This window comes from Amblyomma mixtum, chromosome 3 (assembly GCF_055824585.1).
Source record: "Amblyomma mixtum isolate Tamu chromosome 3, ASM5582458v1, whole genome shotgun sequence".
Lineage (NCBI taxonomy): Eukaryota > Metazoa > Arthropoda > Arachnida > Ixodida > Ixodidae > Amblyomma > Amblyomma mixtum.
In genome coordinates, this window is record NC_143014.1 from 245,208,441 (window position 1) to 245,225,683 (window position 17,243).

At 44.8% G+C, this 17,243-nt stretch overlaps 1 protein-coding gene across 6 annotated transcripts in view; it reads right to left on the reverse strand.

Annotated features, from left to right (window-relative positions):
* Positions 1 to 428: 428 nt before the first annotated feature.
* Tsc1 (tuberous sclerosis 1 protein hamartin) overlaps positions 429 to 17,243 on the reverse strand; it is an 85,731-nt gene continuing 68,916 nt past the window's right edge. For all 6 annotated transcript variants that reach the window (XM_089583196.1, XM_089583194.1, XM_089583195.1 and 3 more), the window contains 2 exons: positions 10,085 to 10,193; positions 429 to 1,116 (listed from right to left, as the gene is read on the reverse strand). In XM_089583196.1, the coding sequence (XP_089439322.1) occupies positions 839 to 1,116; positions 10,085 to 10,193 (387 nt within the window). In that variant the 3' untranslated portion in view covers positions 429 to 838. The remainder of the gene's footprint in view (positions 1,117 to 10,084; positions 10,194 to 17,243) is intronic.

The window sequence follows — 17,243 nt, forward strand, 5'->3', positions numbered from 1 at the left end:
TAACTTTTGGCGCTGTGGCTCCACAAAATTTGGCTTTTTCAACTAGTTACGTGCACTGGAGGGGTTGCTTTGCCTGCATGCTTTCGAAAGCGCATGTATTTTCGCACGATGCAGCCAAATTTTGTCGAGCCACAGCGGTGAGGGTAAAGGTGTTTTCGAAATTCTAAAAACTGATATGGCTTTTACTAACAACCGGCTACAAACCTCTAGATGCAACTAATCGTCTAACTCTACTAGTTAAAAAGTTAATTATTAAAAATTAATTAATCAGCTTACTACTTAAGATGATTCACTGATTTTCTGGTGTTCACTAACACTGGTAATACTGTGCCGCAAAAGCCATAATTTTACCCCAAAAAGCCTGTGCTTGAAAATTTTTTAATGTTCGCTGAAACACCCGGTATATACAATTGGCAAACAGGGCACTGTTTTTATGTATGTACAAAACTTCATTTATTAATAAGATTTACACTCACAGCCAACATTACCAACATGCAATCTTTTCCCTGCCTCATACAAAGCTTCAACGATCACAGTGATTAAAAGTATTTTCAAAACTTTTGAAAGGCTAAAGCTATGTACGCAAATCTGTAGCTGCAGAGTTAGTTTATCACCTTGAAAACAGAGAAAAAAACTAGGAAACTTGTTTTTATCTAAGGCGCCCCATAGCATTAGCAAGCATGTAATTGGTCAGAAGAATAGTTGCCTTGGCATACATGCTGTACTAAAGCCCAAGAGCATTTAGCAAATGTAGAGCCCTGATTAGCAGGCTAACGAAAGCAGCTCTGCTCTGAACCCAATTCCTTTTAATCTACATCCAAAACCTAACTGAGCCTGCTCATTGCACGTCATCAGTTTTTTCACATGCAACAGCAACACTAGTCTCGGGTGTTTCCTCTGGCACTTGAACAGTGCCACTCAACTCCAGCTCTTCTAGCAGGGGGCTGTGCTGCCGTTCAGGAGAGTACAGTGCTTCTTCGGCTTCCTTGAGCATGTCAGAGACCGGTGTCATCTCAGTGTTGGATGTGTATGACCCCAGCAGTCCAGTGGGGTCGACTGTTGGGCTACTTCCATCAAGCTCCATGCCAGCACACACATCATCAAAGCCCCCTGATGCTGTGCAAGAGGAGAAAAAAAAAATAAGAGGAAAGTAAAAATCTAGTCGTTTCCACATCTACTACAGAGGACTTGGGTAAAACATTTCTGCATGATATCTTTGTGTAGACTGCATAACTGCCTTACACAGCATTCATGGCCATTTCAAAGGATCATGGCCATAGCTACCAAGTTTGCAAAATTTACAAAACTCATAAGCTATTAAAGCTGGCAAAGAAAAGAGCATGGTAAGAGGGGCCAAAATGCTGAGAACAACCACCAGCCCCAAGATGTTTTCTCAAACTGTCCGCAGGTGGCAGTCCCAGCTGACCTTTTGGGAATGTAGCTAGTGACACTTTCAACAGATGACAGACATTTTATCTTTATTCAAGGTTTTCTGCATTAGAATTTTTCCAAGTTTTCTGGCTGCTGTCTAGCAATAGAAAATATGGCAGTCAGCTGGACAGAACAAAGATACATGGAGACATAAAAGCAGGCAAAGCAAATGAAATGCCATCACACTGTTGGCTACACTCAAGCTGCAGCGAAAATGCACAAGTCAGGTTGTCCTTCGAAAGGCTAGTGTAACAAAAAGAGGTAGCCAGGACAGCAGCTTGGGCATGTTGGTTATTCATTTGTGACGGAACAGCGCAAAACACCGGGACAAGAGACAGCGCTTGTTTCTTGTCCCAGTGTTTTGCGCTGTTCCGTCACAAAAAAAAAAAAAAAATAAAGAAGAGAGGTAGCTGGCAAACACCCACCAGCAAGATCCTTCAAATTCGTTTAAGCCACACTGTTCCAGATGGCTCGTCTGAAGTCAACAGCACAGAACGTGACATGCACAGGTTTAGACAAGTTTGGCAGGAGTGAATGGTGAGGAACTGTTTCATTGTGTACTGCTTTACTGCATGAAGAACTGTTCACCGTTATGCATGAACTGAATGAGGGCTCAGGACAAGATTCATCCCAAAATGCCAGTAAACTACAGTTGATAGCTTTCTAGTGCTACTGATTTGCTACTTGACTTCAATTTTGGTTAGGTAGTACGATACTAAATGTTACACGAAAAAATTACCGACGATTACGTTACTTCCTAATGCGAAATTTGAGCGCAGCAAATAAGCTGTTTCACCTTTTCGATAGATTGAGGCAAAGAAATCGAGCAACACATGTATACGCTATCACAGAATTTTTTTTTTATTTTTCGCAGGAAGAGGGGGGAGGGGGGCGGCGTGTACACCCAGCGGCAAACGATGGGGGCAGAAGCGCGCGCAGCAAGCGGACAACACGATAAAGGGAGGAGGGAAGAGATAGCAGCGACTGACTGATGCCGCTGACGCCGATAGTGAGTCAACCCCAGCTGCGGAGTTGGTTTCAGGGACAACGCCGCCGATGCCGACACAAACAATATGATACCCTCGCTTCCGCAGCGCTAAGAACCAGGTCTAGCCGTGGGAAGGTGGTCACGTATTCGTCGACGTGCCGGGGCCTACGTGAAATAACCGGCGCGTCGGCAACTGAAGAGCACCCTATCCGCCACACAAGAACAGGGGGGGGGGGACCCTTTCCTCCTCTTTCTGCATGGCGGCGACGGTGTTCTATGCAGTCACGTTATCTTGACTCTCTAGCGGCGTCAGCGGCATCCAGCGGTATCAGTCGGTCGCTGCTAGCGCTGGGGGGATGAAAGGGGGGCGGAGCTGGTTACGAGACCGACGACGACGCGAAACCCAGGAACGGACGCCAAAGAGCTGCGCTCTAAAAGGAGAGGAATCTGCACTGGCTCTAGTGTTCTTTAATCTTGAGTAAAATGCTTCTTTTAATGTTTCACCACCCTCTCTCAGCATCCCTGACCAGTGACCACAAATTTATAACTGTCCTTGGATATTATATAGTTCTCATGTCACAGTGACACTTTGTTCTGGAGGTGAAGTCAAGTCTGCCGCTCACAAAAATCTTGAGTGCTTCCAAACTTGTTAAGGTCCCTCAGTTTATTTACTCTTCAAGTGCCTGAAAAAGCCCTTCCTTTCCTAGATGAGGTCCTCCACCTCAACGAAGACAACCAAATTCATTGGGCACTTGCTCACTGAAGCTTTGATTCCACTCCTCATCCAAACCTAACCTAATGAGGGATAGCAGTCAGCTTGCACACATGTATAAGAACTAGCTATGCAAACCATATTAACTGCCTGAACAAAGCAGGCTTCCCTTTGGCCCTTCTAACTGCTGTGGCCTAGCTGGAAAAGCCAAAGGCCAATACAGTACTAATAAGCATGGAGATGCAGATTTGAAAGATGGCAATGGGAAAGCAACTGGTATAAGAAGAAAGAATAAGCTTGTGCCATATGTGTGCATACATGACATCACAGAGTCTGAAGGGGGGTGAAGGAAATTTTGATATGCAGCTCACACTTCTGGCACTTCACAAGCTATCCAACCTGTGCAAAACTAGTGCGTGCGGCACTAAGAGTCATCATCATCAACATTAGCCTGACTACGCCCACTGCAGGGTAAAGGCCTCTCCCATGTCTCTCCAAGTAACCGTGACCTTTGCCAGCTGCGGCCACTGTATCCCCCAAACTTAATCTCATCCGCCCACTTAACTTTCTGCAGCCCCCCGCTACACTTGCCTTCTCTTTGAATCCCTTAAGGATCTTGGCTTTGCATTACATGCCCTGCCCAAGCAGATTTCTTCCTCTTGATTTCGACTAGGATGTCATTAACCCGTATTTGTTCCCTCACCCACTCTGCCCGCTTCCAGTCTCTTAACGTTGCACCTATCATTTTCTTTCCATAACTCGCTGCGTTGTCCTTAACATAAGCTGAACCCTTTTCGTAAGCCTCCATGTTTCTGCCCCATAGGCGAGTACTGGTACGATACAGCTGTTGTATACTTTTCTCTCGAGGGATATTGGTAAACTGCCATTTATGATCTGACAGAACCTGCCATATGCGCTCCACCCCATTCTTATTCTTCTCGTTAGTTCCCTCTCACAATTCGGATCAGCGGCCACTATCTGCCCTAAGTAGATGTATTCCCTTACCACTTCCAGCACTTCACTACCAATTGTGAGCTGCTGTTCCCTTGTGAGACTGTTCAATATTAATTTGGTTTTCTGCATGTTAATTTTAAAGCCTACCGTTCTGCTCTGCCTGTCTAACTCATTGATCATGCTTTGCAGCTCATCTCCCGAGTGACTTAGCAAGGCATTGTCATCAGAAAATCACAAATTACTTAGGTATTGTCCATTAACTCTTATCCCCAACTGTTCTCAATCCAGGCCTTGGAACACCTCCCGTAAACAGGCGGTGAATAGCACTGGTGAGATCATGTCTCCCTACCTGAACCCTTCCGTATTGGAATTTTATTGCTGACTTTATGAACTATGGCAGCTGTGCGGTTGTTATAGATATCTTCTAGTATTTTCACATGACTCTTCTACACCCTGATTCCGCAATGCCTGCATGACTGCTGAGATTTTCACTGAGTCAAATGCTTTCTCATAACCAATGAACGCTACATAAAGGGGTTGGTTATATTCTGCGCATTTCTCTGTCACCTGATTGATAGTGATATGGTCTCTTGCCGAGTATCCTTTACGAAAGCCTGCATGATCATTTTGAAGTCTAAGGTTGTTCAGATTCTATTTGCAATTACCTTAGTAAATACCTTGTAGGCAACGAACGGTAAGCTGATCGATCTGTAATTTTTCATCCTTGACATCTCCTTTTTTATGAATTAAGATAATGTTAGCCTTCTTCCAAGCTTCCGGTACACTCGAGGTCATAAGGCATTGGGTACACCAAAAGAGCAGCCTGCATGATAATGCATGCCAGGTAGATCGAGCCGCATGCCATTGGGTCATCTACTATGTCCACCTGGGCTGTGGCTGTGTTCATGCAGGTTTCTCCCTCAGTGAAAGGTTGAGAAACATGCAGTGTCTCTCATGTCAACTTACAGTGCCCACCCAGTGGCGGATCCGTGGGGGGGATCGCTCCCCACAAAGCCACAAATTGCCCCCCTCGTGGAATTTCTTATAGGCACTGTGAGCAGCAAGCAAAGCACCCCCATCACTTCTACCTTTTTCTTAGGCGCCGAAACTGGCAGCTAAAGAAACCGCTGCCTTTGTGGAAATGAGCTAACTCAATACCCCATTTTTCTTCTTCAGGGAGCAGATGTTTGTTGATATGAGGGGGGGGGGGGGGGGGGGGGGCATCAGCACTGCAGTAAGGAGGGAGCTTTCCGTTCTCCCTCCTTTACTCAGAGACATGTGTGCCCCTACCCTGCATGTTTTTTAAAAATACAAGCAAAATGAACTTCATGCAGACCCTCTTCTGTTAACTATACTCCGGGACAGCTCTAATGGCATAGCAGCAGAGGCTAGGCAGGAAAGAATAGGAGACAGGCTTTTGTCCCCAAGTCACGGAGAAAGGATTGTTCATTGTCCAGCTGGCACTGAGGGGTGAAAAAGAGGAGTTGGTGCCAGGGGTGAAAAGGAGAAGTTGGAGAGAGAGTGTGGGGGTGGCTATAGTCTGCATACAACTCAAGCATGAAGTCACTTTTCTGCGTCAAAAGTTCCCCTTCCACCCAATGGCATCTGCCCATTTCTCATGAACCTGCTAGCGTGACAATGCAAGGTGGGGACTATCCCTGGTTCAGGAAGGAGGGGGCTATCCCCTTTCATTGGCCACTCCCTGCATTGCTGGAAGGAGGTCCTTTGATGGGGAAAAGTCACTTTGCTCTTGAGTTGTATCCGGCTATAGTGCTAAGGAGCCCACTTCCTTCTCTTTCCTGCCTAGCCCCTGCCGCATTGCTAAAAAACGGCTGTCCCCAAGGAAAGGAAACATGAATGACTAATACTATGTTCATAACAAACACAGCTGCATTCCAAAACTTAATTTACAATGCCGGCAGTGTTACTGTATTTACTCGATTCTAAGCCGCACTTTTTTTCCGCAAAAAATAGTCTGAAAATGACATGCATGTTAGGATCAAGTAAGAAAACTAAATTACATCAGCAACATCCTACTGCCATCGGCGGCGTGAAAAACAGGTGCACATTACTATCAAGGCCAAGTTAGAATCAAGTGAATACGGTAACCCTTTCATGGTATTTACAATGTGTTGTCAAGGTATTTACTCTACCTACACAATAAAACTACTATCAAGGCAGATATGTTACTCAATAGGCCTGATACGCTTGTGTCTAGACATGGATGTACACTCGCCGTCAAAAGTAAATGGAAGGCGACTTTGACAAAAAAAAAATTAATTTCTTTAAATCTAAAGCATAATGATCCATGTTTGTTGGTGCACAGTGCAATTCGCACATCATAATTAGGCTGTACATATGTATTCAAGGATGCATAAATTAGAGGGGGGGGGGGGGGGGGCAATGATTAAATTTTTTTGTTAATATTGACTTCCATTTACTTCTGACGGCACCTGTACATACTAGTCTTCTTAGTTGTGTTTATTGCCAGTAGCTGTATACAGAGTTGAGATGTGGGAGAAAATCACTGTTAGATGATCCGAGTTTTAATTTTGGTTAGTGCATTGCTTTTGAAAGGTACGGAGCGTCAGCAACGTCTATAGGGATTTTGGAATGCGCCAAAAATATATGCCAAGTTGCTAACCTAAAGAAAAAATAGTAATAGTACAATGGCTTTGATCTACCCGTGGGGAGCCTGCGAACAGTTTGCCGAGATGAGAAGCCCCAGCAACAAGTACTGCTCAACAAAAATACGGCTATCAATGGCTATGCATGAATGCACGTAGCTGTTAAATAGAGCCATTACAGATCAAAATGTTAAACTACTTTGTCTAGATGCACGTAGCTATTGAGATATGATTTCACTTTGCCCAAAACGGGCTCAGAATTTTTTAGCAACCAATTTTTCCAATCCTGTATTAGAGATGCTAAGAACTGAGATCGAACATAAAAGCCTGGGTCACAGCAGTCACTATGCTTGTAAAGTGGAAGAACTACAGCAGCCTTCAAATTATCTGAATAACTGGCTTAACAAATCGCACAAATTATCATTGTTGTGACATAAGTGTCAAATGGTGAATGTCCTTCAGCACCCTCATGGTTTTTTTGTCATGCTCTGTTGCTGTTTAACAATGGGAAACTCCCCGCAGGATGAAAATTTCATGAGGAAGTAAGGCACTGACCAAGCAAAAAAGTAACACAGAATGAACCCATATCAAGCAACCCCGCTGACATATTTCTTGTTTTCCTCTGCACTTTTTTCATTAACACTGTGTTATATTCTTTTTTCTTTTTTGAGTCAATTCCGTGATGCACTCAAGTGAAAAACTCGTTGCGTTGCAGTGTGACAAAAAGCATGGTTTTGCCATCCAACCTGTTCGTTTCCTTCGAAAAAAAAAAAGCCCACTCTGTCATTTATAAGAACTTTAGTAAGGATGATGGCAAGTGGCGTTGAAGAGCCGCTATTAACCTGCTAGAATGATTGGAATACGGGACTTTAAGGAATGCAGTTAGTAAACGGAGAATGGAATAGATTTCCTTAAGACAAGGCAAGCATAGTAGGGGGTGGCAAAAAATCAGAGGGTGGATGAGATCACGAAGTTTAGTGGGGTAACGTGGCCACGGCACGCACAGGAACGGGTAAATCTGAAAAATATAGGAGAGGTTTTTGTCCTGCAGTGGGCGCAGTAATTCCCGCCTGTGTTCATGTTCGTCGCCAATACTACTATCCAACTATCCAGATTCCTGTATAAAATTTGTTTTCAGTGCCGTTACACTGTGTGGTCATGCCCATCAGTGTCAATAACTGTTTTCAAACTGGTCACTGTCTTACGACATGTTGATGAAAAAGGCACTAAGGGTTGCAACTGAGGACAAAATGACATACTCAGTTTGCAAAGGATCGATGAAAGCTTCATGTTTAGAAGTGGGTGCACATTTGCAAGGTTGTACTATATAACCCCATGTCATCCCCAATGTGTCCCAGAAACTGGTTTATGGGGGTTTAATGTCCCAAAAGCGACTCGGGCTATGACAGATGCCATAGTGAAGGGCTCCAGAAATTTCGACCACCTGGGGTTCTTTAACGAGCACTGACAACGCACAGTATACGGGCCACTTGAATTTTGCCTCCACCAAAATTCGACTGCGGCAGCCGGGATCAAACCTGTGTCTTTTGGGTCAGCAACCCAGTGCTACTAGCACTGAGCCATCGCGGCAGCCGAGTCCCAGAAACTTGTCATCCACAAGGTGTCCCAGAATGAGACGAGAGAATGTGATGTTAAGCAGGGACGCGGGCTTTGAAAGCCGAAAAACCTCAAAAAAGTCGATGTTTGGAAAAGTACATATTTGCCCTGCGGAACCAATCTAGGAATCACCACAATAAATTTTACAGCGCTTAAACATTTTGAAAATTCTCCGGGCCTGGTACAACGCAAAAATGTGAACTATTTTGATATGCTCCCGTAACTTGAGAATGAGTGTGCACAGCTCTAAAGAAACTTTGTAGTCCTTCAAATGTTTGCGCTATGAGCCTATACAGAACATTTCATTCAGATAGCTCAAGAAACAAACAAAAAAAAAGTTGGTGTTTAAAGGCAGCCTTCTCCTTGAAGAATACTTAGCTCCTCCAGCCAATTGCACATGTGTGGATGATTTCCAAGAATGGTGCAATGAAGAAGTAGTGCCCAAGCCAATAACAAAATAGAGGAACACCTATCTACACAGTACCACATCAAAGGTCACATGACTGATGTACTGCAGTGGTGGCAGTCACATCAGAACACAATCAATCAACTTGCAGCACTTTTCAAAAGGGTGCTATGGTGCCAGCAGAGGAAGAAATCTCAGTGCTACAGGATATGTGATGAATGAAAGGTGCATCAGCCTGAAGCAGCAGTCCCCGGCAATTTTTTTTTTTTTTTTTACAAAAATATGCAATTGTAGAGCAGTGCTTCCACCTTTTGACTTCACATCTTATTTTCTTACATTGCATTGGTGGCACATGAACCTGTAATCTTTTGTTCTGTAGTGTTAAACGAATGTTAAACCTTTCCGCTTGTTTCTAGGCACATACATTTTATATTAGAGGAAGGCTCTGTATGACCCCTGTCCTAATTTCATAGCACTTATATGCCACATTGTACAATATTCCAGGGATTTAGCTGCATAGAACTGTCTTGCAGCAGCAGTTTTTCATGCAATGACAGTGGATTTGTGAACTTTTTTCGGACTTGTTCACTATATGTGCACATTGAAGTACTTGTGATTCACCGAAAGAAAAGAAACTTCCACAAGGCTGTAGTGCCTGCTGCATGAGATGCCCCACAGTCTTTTGTATTCCTTTCACCCATAAGTTGACAGGGTGGTGGGAGCTACATGCCTACATGGCCGCGCCAACAGCGGCCTTCTGTAGGGTCGGGCCCAGGACATAAAAGATAATGAAGACAGAGGGCCCGGGCCTCAAAAAGTAGGTCCGTGCAGTGCTCTATACTGCAGACATGTGCATGCCTGAAGCCCCTTCATTAGCATCACTACTCAGGCTCCCTTTGCTCCATACAAAGCGTACAGCTCTGAAATATGCTATCCGCAGTCTGTGACCAAATACCTGCTGCACAAAATGCGATGGCCCGACCTGTCCATAATGGAATGTTTCCCTGCCTCTTTTACACCCAGTCTATTAGCACCACTACAATCTGAGAAGCAAGTCCTATGTATTCAGTTAGTCTCAACCACAAACAGTGGCACACTGTCATTTATTCCAGACAAAGTAAGCAAGCACCACTGCCAAACAAGGCACCACACAAATGTCAGGACCAAGCACCATGTCTCTGAAATTTGAGCCACGAGCTTAGGCTAGAGATGTGCTTATGCAAATCGCCAATGGCAGTGTAGCAGTGCCTTCATCTCCAACCCATCTCGTAATACTGCTGGCAACATCACAGAGAAACAAACAAAAAAAAACACAAAAACTTAAGCCGTTTGGAAAACACCTCTCTCACCTTCTGAGCTGGGCTCCCTCCTCTGGTCTGTATATGGATGGGCGTCAACCAAGAGCATTTCTATCCTCTGGCACATGTTGGTAAGAGCCTCGATTCGTCCCTCCTTGCTCTGCGTAGATGGACAGCAATAGCAAGGCTTTTTCCAACGGATTATTTTTGACACATTACAAGACTTATGTGCATGCTTTACTACAAAATAGAGAATGCCCTAGCTGTAATAATGCTATCAAAGTTTTTCAAAGTTTTATGAACGAGCTGGAAGGGGTTACTTGCAGTTGGTGTTACATCCCTGTCAAGCGTGCAAAATGAAGTGCACTTACAAAGAGTGCCACTTGCTAAAAGTGCACTCAGGCACAGCTAATCAACATAACGTAAGTGTACTTGCCAAAGTGTGCACTCAGGTCGGAGTACATTCACAGAACACACTTAGAGGGTATTTACAAGATTGTAAACAGACTCTAATGTAAATCGACCCCCCCACATCGCATCGGAAACAAAAAACTTGGGGGTCACATAAGCTTCCGTTTTAATAGTAGAAGCGACAGCATTATCCAGCCGCCACCACTTAACGTCAGCTGCAATCGGCCGCCGCGTGCGGGTGTGCCCGAGGGCACATTCCAAAACGAAAAGTATTAGTCACTGCAGTCGTACACACTTGCACCGTGATCCTCACTAGCACTGCCATCGTGATTGCTTTTGCGGTCCCACAGCACACCATTCTAATGTCACTGTACAGCAAAATCCTGCACTTCACAAACAGTCGCACCACGACATCGCGTGGAACAGCTGAAAATTTTGCCTCGCTGCAGCCGCCACACCTGTATCACCCATTCCGAGACATTGAACTTGCGATCCGACGTGCTGTTGACAGTCATCTTGAATGTAGCCCTGAACGAGCGCCGGACGCTTACCGGTCGTGGCCGAAAATTTGTTATGTTCATTTTTTAAGCTCTACTGCTCTAAACGAGCATAATTCTGAAGGATACGCTTACAGATTGCCATTTTGAAAAATTTAGTTTTTAGCCAGCTGCCATTTTTTGTATCTACGAGCACACTCTGCTTTTTTCATTTATCACCGCATAGCATAATAGCATAAAGTGCATTCGAGGGGCTGAAGCACACTCCCCGTAAGTGCACTTTATTTTATGCTCTTGGCAAGGGTATAAGTCCTATACGACACTCAATGTATACGCCATTGCTTATTTATATTTTTTTTTATAGCCAAGTATCCCCCCTCGCAGTGAAAGTTCCCAAAAATTATTGGGAGCATTGAATTAGAAAACTTTCAGTGGCAAAAACATGTAGCACCTCATCACATTTCGCAGCAGTGCCCTATGAATGAACACAATGGTTAGATTTAGTGCTAACAAAAAAAAAATGAAACAGGCAGCATGATCATGTCAACACGGAATTGAAACAATTAGAATACATAAGAATCTAGGTGATCCAATCACGGCTGACATGAATTCGTAAACTTCCCTGGCTGAAGAGCGTTGAGAAAAATGTGCAAAATTTCAGGTGTCCCAAACACTCTCTCACTCCACTACGGATATGAACATGGGAACTGTGACTGCACCCACAGCAGCAATGCCCTCACATCATCAACGCCGCAATCGCCAGTTCCGCAGTATATGGTACTCACTAAAAACACTGAGTGGTGGCGTGTGGCTTGCACACTGCTGGCGCTGCTATTGCCAGTCATGCAGCATGCACCGCGAGCACTGAACGGTGCTAACGGCCCACACATTGCTGACATCGCGATTCCCAGTTGCACAGTACACAAAAGTGAGCACAAAGCAGCATAGCGTACGGCTTGCACATCACTGACGCCATGACTGCTAGTCCCACAGTACGCACCTCGAGCATTGAGCAGTGGTCACACGACTAAACTCTCAGCAGCCGTGAACAGATTTATGTGAGTGCATTATCCCTTGCTTCAGGATATGAATTCTACCCATTTTTTGACAATACAGATATTTTTCACATTACTCTCAGATTCCTATCAGTGAGGCTCTACTGTACACTGAATCAAAACAAGAAATCTAAAACATTTCCCTCGTAATGCAATCTAACCAATCTACAGTCGAACCTCGTCAATAAGTTCCCAGTTCATACGCTGAAAATCGCAGGCAATAAAAACGGCCCATAGAATTTCACAGTGACTGGCTGAGGTCACTTTGGAGCAGCTTTTGGAGCAGTCAAAAGTGCCTTTTGGCACAGAAAAGTAAAGGTTTGGTGCAGATATGTGCCGTATTTTTCAGTGTATAAGTCCCCCTTCCCTTAAAATTTTTGTCGCTGCAACTCATTTGCACTAAAAAATAACGTGCCACCACGCACCATCTTTTGCCATTCCTAGTAACTATGCTTGAAAAGAAATCCGATGTGTAAAAAAGAAGAATCGAGTTATTATACAGTTTTAGCACAACACGACCTGCTACCGTGATCCGCTTACGCGGGGAGCCAGGAACCCAACTACGCCTGCGCAGTGGCCGGTGTGCGCTCATCAGGGCCATTTGTGCATGCTCAGATTGCAGATGCGGTTAATGATAGCAGAGCACTATGCTGTAACTTTTTAAAATGCTGTCCTATGGCTAGAATCACACTATCTTGCAACAGCCGGACTGAATGCGGTGGCGGCACAAAAAGTGCGTCGCCGCAGCATCCAGTCTGGTCATATTCTCGAAAGTTTCGATTTCAGCATCTAATCTTTATGGCTTTGCGCGCGTCGTGTGTTCTTTTTACTCCATAGGGCCTATGCGGCGGAAAAGCTATGATGCAAAACTGATGTTGAAGGTCACTGAATGTGCGCTGGAGAAGCGGAACCACACAGCAGGGAGACAGTTCAACATGAGTGAAAAAATTATCCAGGGCTATCTGCCTCTTTTTGATACAGCAACAAAGCGAACCACAAAAGCGACGCCCACTGAGAACTTCACGGCTGCGTGCAGTTTCTCATCTTCAGCAGAGCAAGGATGTGGAAGTCAAGACTGGCTCCGTTTGTGAATGTTTTTGCCATGTGCATTTGTGCATTTCAAACGTGCCCTCCACACCGTCAGGTGACTAGAGTAAATCCCTGTGCGCTGCAGGCCTACTTTGCTTCTCTGTTTTCATTAAAGGGAAGCTGAAACGGTTTTTTGATAATTCGAGGTTATTCTAGAATTCGAATCTATCAATCTTCTAGATAAACCATACAAAGTATTTTTGCACTACCATTTAAAATGGTGACATAATCGTCGATTAAAACCACGACGATGTTTAGGCTTCTCCTCACTACGCTGGAGGAGTGTGAGGAAACTCGGCAGTGACGTCATTGTTGCCGAAATTTCAGATGACCGCTGCTTACTCCTGCATGCTGCTGTGCGTCGTCAGATGGCGCCAAACAATGCATTGTGAGCTTCGCCTTCGATGGCGTCGGTTTTCTTCCATGGAATAACCATTTCTTCGCTGGAAACGTAGTGCCGTCATACGTGACGTCATTATCGGGGCCTCTGGCCGTCGCTGTGCACTTCAGAGAAGCCTGTACGCCGACGACGACTTTATTCGGCGATTACGTCACCATTTCAAATGCTAGAGCAAAACGATTTCGCAGGCTTTACCAGCACATTTCGCACATTCGGAAACCTTAAACTCATCGAATTCTAAAACCGCTTCAGTTGCCCTTTAAGCGTGGTGACAACCGGCCCGGCCAGCTTGATATGCAGCATGCATACGTTCATGAAGGATAACACATAGCGCCTGAGAATTTTGTTCCTAAGTAAATATAGAGTTTTGGCGTAGGCTTAGCACAGATTGCTCATATTTTGTCATAATGAAGCAGCATGTAGCAAGCTTTGACTTTTGGTGGAGTTTGGCACAATTGCTGCAGCAGTTACATGACTGATTACATTATTTTCCTTCCGGGAGAAGCTCGTCAATACTTTCCCAGTTCATACGCTGAAAATCAGGGGCAATAAAAATGACCCACAGAATTACATAACTTTCCTTCCGGTTAATATGTTCCCAGATAACACAATTTTTTGGCTACTTCTTTCAAATTTTCAACAAACTGTGGTTGTATAATATGTTTCGTAACCAACCACACATGTGCAAACATACCAATGGGTTGAACATAGGGGCACGCAACATGAACAGCTGAAATGCAGAGGCATTCACCTGCCATGACCCGCCATGAAAGAGGTGAAGCATAAAAAAAAAAAATTTGAACATACGTGTGGGTTGTTTTCGCGGGGATTGAAAATGAAGGAAGTACCATATATTGCCAACTATAAGTCAACCTCCCTAGCTTGCGTTCCCCCTCGAGGAAAGAAAAGTTTGACTCAGAATATAGGTCGAACACTGTATCACCTGCGGCCCTAGCTCAGCAACAAGGTTTTTAGAAGACCAAGTCATGCAAAGAAATACTTATTTGCCCACGAGGCATCTTTTACGACTCGTCGCTGTTTGCGAGAAGGACGCAGTTGCGGTCATCACCACCTTGTGAGCAACTGCTGCTGTTGGTCGTTGGAAGTGGTGCTGAGATGCCGCACTTGGAAAGCGCCCCACAGACCACGTCGGTTGGCAGCCCATACCAGGCATCATTGACCCACTGCGCGACTTTGCTCAAAGAAGCATGCTTCAGCTGCCCTATTGGTGCTTCGGGTTTTGCTGCTGTAGAATGCATCGATGCAGTCTTTGAATGGCTTGTTCAACGCCACGTCCAGTGGCTGAAGAATACAATAAAACCTCAATGACTTGAACTCTGATAATCTGAAGAATTTCTGCGGTCCCGTAATTTATAATGCAAATTTGACCAGATAATTCGAAGCGGCAGCGTGCACCACCCCGGTTAATACGAAGATCTTAAGTGCTACGAGAGGATGTCCAATCCCGACTTCACCGCAGACCGACGAAGTGATGGCCCCTCGCAGCTGCGAGGCAGTGCTAAAGAGTGCAGCTGATTAGTAACGCCGATGCTCAATATGGGAAGCACCTCAACTCTAGTACTCTTGGCACAAAAACAAAAACAAATCTGGTACGACTGGCAGACCGCTGTAGCACATGCCTGCAGAGGAGAACATGTGCTTCACTGCAACACAGGCGTGGATACCATGCAGTCTCAAAGTAATGTACTCTAAGTGATTTGTCAAGGCACAGCACCTAGGGGGGGTACTGACATTGAAGCACCTCCTGGCCCTAACGGCGTCAGTGAGTGTCCCACGACACAATCATTCTTGCAACGTGCCCGCGATGAGTGACTGTACGCAGTGCCAGCCTGCGCCATTTCTTTGAGAAAGATGCTGTGGTTAGAGGGTTAGGTCGGCCTTTCTTCAAAAAATGATGATCCTAAAGCTCGGGGTAGACCTGTATGCAAGAGCCGGCCTATTTCTGGTGTCGAAGGTAATTTTGAACGAGCATCAGGTATTATGTGCCCCATGCTGGTGCTCATTTCCGGAAAGACGAATGGGGCTCCTTGTGTCAAAAAAAGTTGTTAATTCGAACGTAAATTGGTTCTGCTGAAGGAAATTCTAATTTCACGCCATTCATCCGGATCATTCGCGCTGGCAGTCGCTTCCTTGGACGAGCGGAAGGTAGCGCGAGGGCAAACTTCCAAATCTGATAATCTCAAAGGTGTGCGTCGTGCCGCAATCTGAAAGTACAGAACCGTCTGCAGTTCAGCATGCTGCTAGTCAGTAGGGCCGCGCGCAAGTGTGGAGGCGGGGTGGAACGCTGCTTTTTCACTTTTGTTCTCCTCTGGCTTCGGACTGCTGTCCTTGGGACTACATTGTTACACGTTACGCGTTTGTTTCTTTGCATTCACACAAGCCAGTGATGCAATTCTGCGGGAAACAACAAAACAAAATGTGGCGGCGAGACGAAGTACATGGGCGGGGAGGAAGGGGGGGCTGGTATGCGTCAACTACATTTGCAGTCAACTTTTTTTTTTTTGGCCAGCAAATGGTATGACCTGGACGGTCGACCTTTACACAGAAATATATGATAATCACAAAGTTCGTCCAGTAAAGAAAGTACGTTCCTACAGCGAAATTTTTTGTTTCGGTCCACTTTTTTTTGCTGCGGTCAGTTAATTTGAATATTTTTCGAAGTCTTAATGAGTTCAGATTAATGAGGTTTCATGGTACCGTATAATCTCGAGTAAAGATCGCACCCGTGTATAGGCCACGCCCCCTGTTTTGGACTAGATAATTGAGAAAAAAATTGGTTAAGGTTGTTTTTTAATTTTGTGTATGGGCCTCACCTTCGAAATTCACGCCAGAATTTTTTTTAGAAAATGTGAACTTTACACGAATTTATACAGTAGGCGTCAATACTCCTGGAATGATGACTAGGTCACATCCAGCATCTGCTAGTGCTTTTTTCACATGGTCTCTGATTTGGCTGCGGAAGGGGTATCGTGGGTGCTCAGCAATGAACCCGGACGCCTACACCACAAAAGGTGAAACCACTCGAGGATAGTTCCATTATTAATAAACCCCTCTTCATGCACCTGCACGATAACTTTAGATGCAAACTTTTCCTTTGTCGGGATTGTTTTCGCCTTGAACAGAAGAAAGGGTGGTAGCTTGTGACCATCTGCCATACAAGAAAACATGACTGTGACATGGCTGTGCAGGTTGCTTGTAGCCATCAGGCAAACCTGTTCAGGCTCCCGTTTTGTGGACACTGTCCTCTTACTACGCATATCAAACCAGACTGGTCTGGTCGGCGTTGCCAATTTGACCAAGCGGGAATGAATGCTCTGACCTCAGGCCACTCATGTAGTGCAGAAATGCGCTCCATTTTACAAGAGTACAGCAAAACGGCAAATGCAAGAAAAGGAAATTCAGGAGAAAAAATTAGGTACGCTAGACATTGGAAAGGAAACCACGCACCTACCAAGAAGACAGTGGAATGCAGCAGGATCTTGAAAAGGTTCGGCCCATGTCTACTATACATCACTACAATGAATGGCTGTATACAGCGAAACCTCATTATAGTGAATCAGTAAACAATCGTAAAATAGTTCAATATAGCCAAAATTCGTAATATAAAATTTCACCAAAAACTCAAGCTAGAGAAGTAAAATTTGATCAGCAAAAGAATGGCAACTTGGAGAGACCTTTTACGCAGCTTTAGCATTGTTTAGAAGCTGCTTGCAGCAATTGCAGAGGTGACAGAAAAC